The sequence below is a fragment of the Callithrix jacchus genome, chromosome 5 (assembly GCF_049354715.1).
Source record: "Callithrix jacchus isolate 240 chromosome 5, calJac240_pri, whole genome shotgun sequence".
NCBI lineage: Eukaryota > Metazoa > Chordata > Mammalia > Primates > Cebidae > Callithrix > Callithrix jacchus.
This window is the reverse complement of record NC_133506.1, coordinates 140,869,591-140,873,114: the sequence shown is the minus strand read 5'-3', so window position 1 is coordinate 140,873,114 and position 3,524 is coordinate 140,869,591. Positions and strand designations below refer to the sequence as shown.

General features: G+C 49.4%; 1 protein-coding gene across 1 annotated transcript; it reads right to left on the bottom strand.

The window, feature by feature from the left end:
* Positions 1-2,723: 2,723 nt before the first annotated feature.
* Positions 2,724-3,420, bottom strand: MRPL57 (mitochondrial ribosomal protein L57). The gene is made up of 2 exons (XM_002748894.7): positions 3,361-3,420; positions 2,724-3,168 (listed from the first exon to the last, which is right to left on the bottom strand). Exon 2 carries the CDS (start codon positions 3,161-3,163, stop codon positions 2,855-2,857), a length of 309 nt encoding a protein of 102 aa, XP_002748940.1. The 5' UTR covers positions 3,164-3,168; positions 3,361-3,420; the 3' UTR covers positions 2,724-2,854.
* Between the last annotated feature and the right edge of the window lie 104 nt (positions 3,421-3,524).

The window sequence follows — 3,524 nt, the reverse complement described above, 5'->3', positions numbered from 1 at the left end:
TAGGGTCTTCCTCTACGGCCCAGGCTGGAGTGTCGTGGCACGACCACAGCTCACTGCAGCCTCAACCTCCCCAGCTCAAGCCATTCTTCTGCCTTAGTCTCCCAAGCAGCTGGGGCTGCAGGTGCACACCACGGGCCTGGCTAATTTTTTTATTTTTTGTAAAGAGTCTCACTATGTTGCCCAAGCTGGTCTCCAATTCCTCTGCTTCAAGTGATCTGCCTGCCTGGGCTTCCCAAAGTGTTGGGATTGCAGGCATTAGCCAGTGTGCCAGGCCATCTTTTAGCTATTTTAAAATGTACAATATATTATTGCTGACCATACTCATACAAGTTTTCTGTATTATATAGCAATTCAATCGTAAGTCCGTCTCATCACTGGCTGTAACTTTGAGTTACAGCTGTTCCTTAAGTGTTTCCTCAAATATAAAATAGTCTCAACCATATAGAGAGCTGTATACTGTGTTACCAAATGGATATTGTACAGGGTACTGTATTATACTGCTATATATAGTATTATTCAGTAACACAAAGTATTTGACTATTTTTATTATATTCAGAAAGTGAACATCTTCAACTGGCAAATCATATGGCATATTAAATTATTTTCAAAAAACTATTTGTACTATATATATATATATATCTTTTTACTTTTTTTGAGATGGAGTCTCGCTCCCATTGCAAAGGCTTGAGTGCAGTAGCCCAGTCTTGGCTCACTGCAACCTCCCCCTCCTGGGTTCAAGCAATTCTTCTGCCTTAGCCTCCTGAGTAACTGGGACTATAGGCATATGCCACCACACCCAGCTAATTTTTGTATTTTTAGTACAGATAGGGTTTCACCATATTGGCCAGGCTGGTCTCCAACTGCTGACCTTGTGATCTGCTCACCTTGCCCCCACAGAGTGCTGGGATTAAAGGCGTGAGCCACTGTGCCCAGCTAATTTTTGTATTTTTAGTAGAGATGGGGTTTCACCATGTTAGCCAGGCTGGTCTCGAACTCCTGACCTCAGGTGATCCACCTGCCTCAGCCTCCCAAAGTGCTGGGATTACAGGTGTGAGCCATTGTGCCTGGCTATAATTTTTCTTTTTTGAGACAGGATCTCAGTCTGTCACCCAGGCTGGTGTGCAGTGGTGTAATCTCGGCTCACTGCAACCTCTGCCTCCCGGGTTCAAGCGATTCTCGTGCCTCAGCCTCCCAAGTAGCTGGGATTACAGGTGTGTGCCACCATGCCTGGCTAAGTTTTGTATTTTTAGTAGAAATGGGGTTTTGCCATGCTGGCCAGGCTGGTCTCAAACTCCTAACCTCAGATGATCCATCCGCCTCAGCCTCCCAAAGTGACAGGATTTTAGGCATGAGCCACGGTATGGGCCTCAGCCTTACAATTTTGACAAAGTTCTTTGTGTCTCTTCCCAGTCAATCCTGGTTTCTCCTTTATTGTTGTTCCCATAGAGGCAGTTCTGATTTTTTTCCACACCTAAATTAAATTTTCTTTTTGAGATAGAGTCTCCCTGTCACCAGGCTCGAGTGCAGTGGCACAAACTTGGCTCACTGCAGCCTCCACCTCCTGGGTTCAAGCAACCTCCTGCCTCACCCTCCTGAGTAGCAGGGATTACAGGCACTTGCCACCATGCCCAGCTAATTTTGTATTTTTTAGTAGAGAAGGGGTTTTACCATGTTGGCTGGGAGGGTCTTGAACTCCCGGCCTCCCAAAGTGCTGGGATTACAGGTGTAAGCCACCCCACCCAGCCATATATTACTATTATTTCAGAGGCAGGGGCAAGCTATGCTGCCCAAGCTGGACTCAAGCAATCTTCTAGAATATCTGGGACTACATGCAGACACCACAGCACCCTGCCAAAAAAGCTAAAAAATACATCCTGTAGGGGCTAGGGGAGGTACAGTGGGGGAGGTGTAACATGGGGAGAAATGCCAGATATAGGTGACAGGGTGGGGGTAGTGGAGGGAGCAAATCACCTTGCCATGTATGTACCTAAGCAACATTCCTGCATGATCTGCACATGTACCCCAGAACCTAAAGTACAATAAAAAATACATCCTGTAACAGTTCTGATCAATATCTTTTACCTTGTCTAATTTTTCTTTTTTGAGATGGAGTCTCTCAGGCTGGAGTGCAGTGGCGTGATCTCAGCTCACTGCAACCTCTGCCTCTGGGGTTCAGGCGATCCTCCCACCTCAACCTCCCAAGTAGCTGGGATTACAAGCCTATACCACCAAGCCCAGCTAATTTTTTTTTTTTTGTATTAGCAGAGAAGGGGTTTTACCATGTTGACCAGTCTGGTCTTGAACTCCTGACCTCAAGTGATCCGCCCACCTTGGCCTCCCAAAGTGCTGGGATTAGATATGAGCCACCACACCTGGCCTCTTACTTCACTCATATGTCCACTTTTAGTAGTAAAACTCCCAGAAGAGAATGTTGTTTTTAGGATTATGTTTAACTAAAAAACTCCTATTTCCTTTTACTTTTGGGCACTTCTTGACAGTAGGTAAGCAAACTAGTGTTGCATGACAAAGGCCCCTCAAGTGTCTCAGACTTCAGCCAAGACCTCAAACCACAGCCTGCGGCTTTATTGCAGCTCTCCTTCAAAACATCATCTGTGACTGCGGAAATCCCTATTGTCCTATCAGTCTAAAGAAACGACAGGACAGCGATTAGACTTCTAAGTACTGGGGGGTTTAGAGCCCCAGATAGTCCATATGCAGACTACTCATGTTTGTTTGTTTTAATAAAGACTGGTCCAAAGGCTCACATTTTCACAGAAGCTACAGTTTTTCAGTTCCAGGAACAGGTTAAGATGGGCAGCCCCGTGCTCCATAAAATCCAAGGGTGACGGCTGAGTTAGGACCATTTCTTGGTGACATTGAGATGGTCGAGCTGGTCCACAATGAATCTATGTGGGGGGAACTTGGAAGTGGCGGCCGCCTTTAAGGCCTCGAAGGCCTCCTTCCTGCGCACCGCGGCGTGGCCGTGCTCCTGCTCCCGGGTCATGTAGGGCATGCTCAGCCAGTAGTGGTTCTCCGCTTCGATCTCCAGGCGGCGGATCATGTTCTGTTTGGCGCGCGACGACACGAACCGCGGCCGCCGGTGCTTCCCGATCCACTGACGGCCGGGAATGCGGCTGTGGCAGAGAAGCGCAGTCAGGAACATGGTGCCTGCGGTGGAGAGGGACGGGCTTTACGGACGCGAACTGCGCTGCCGGGACAGGGCAGAGCAGCGGGCGCGCGCTCCGGCTCACGCCTACGGAGTTCCCGCACCGCCTCCCCTCAAGAGAAGGGGAGAGCCCAGCTAAGGCCGCCAGGTGACGAAGGAGGGTCCCAGAGCACCGAATAAGCTCAGGTACTCACCAGCCGGGTAGCTCCGGAATCCGCCACTCCGCGGCCGGCGGCAGTGGTGAAAGCGTACCCGTCACGCGCGGTCTCCTGGCACCTAGGCGAGATTTCAGCTATCGCGAGAGAGGACTACGCCTGCGCAGAACCGAGGACGCGTCCGGCGCCGAGACATTCAAACC

Coding starts and splice junctions, on each gene's coding strand:
- MRPL57 (XM_002748894.7), bottom strand. CDS start 3,163: ATGTTCCTGACTGCGCTTCTCTGCCACAGCCGCATTCCCGGCCGTCAG.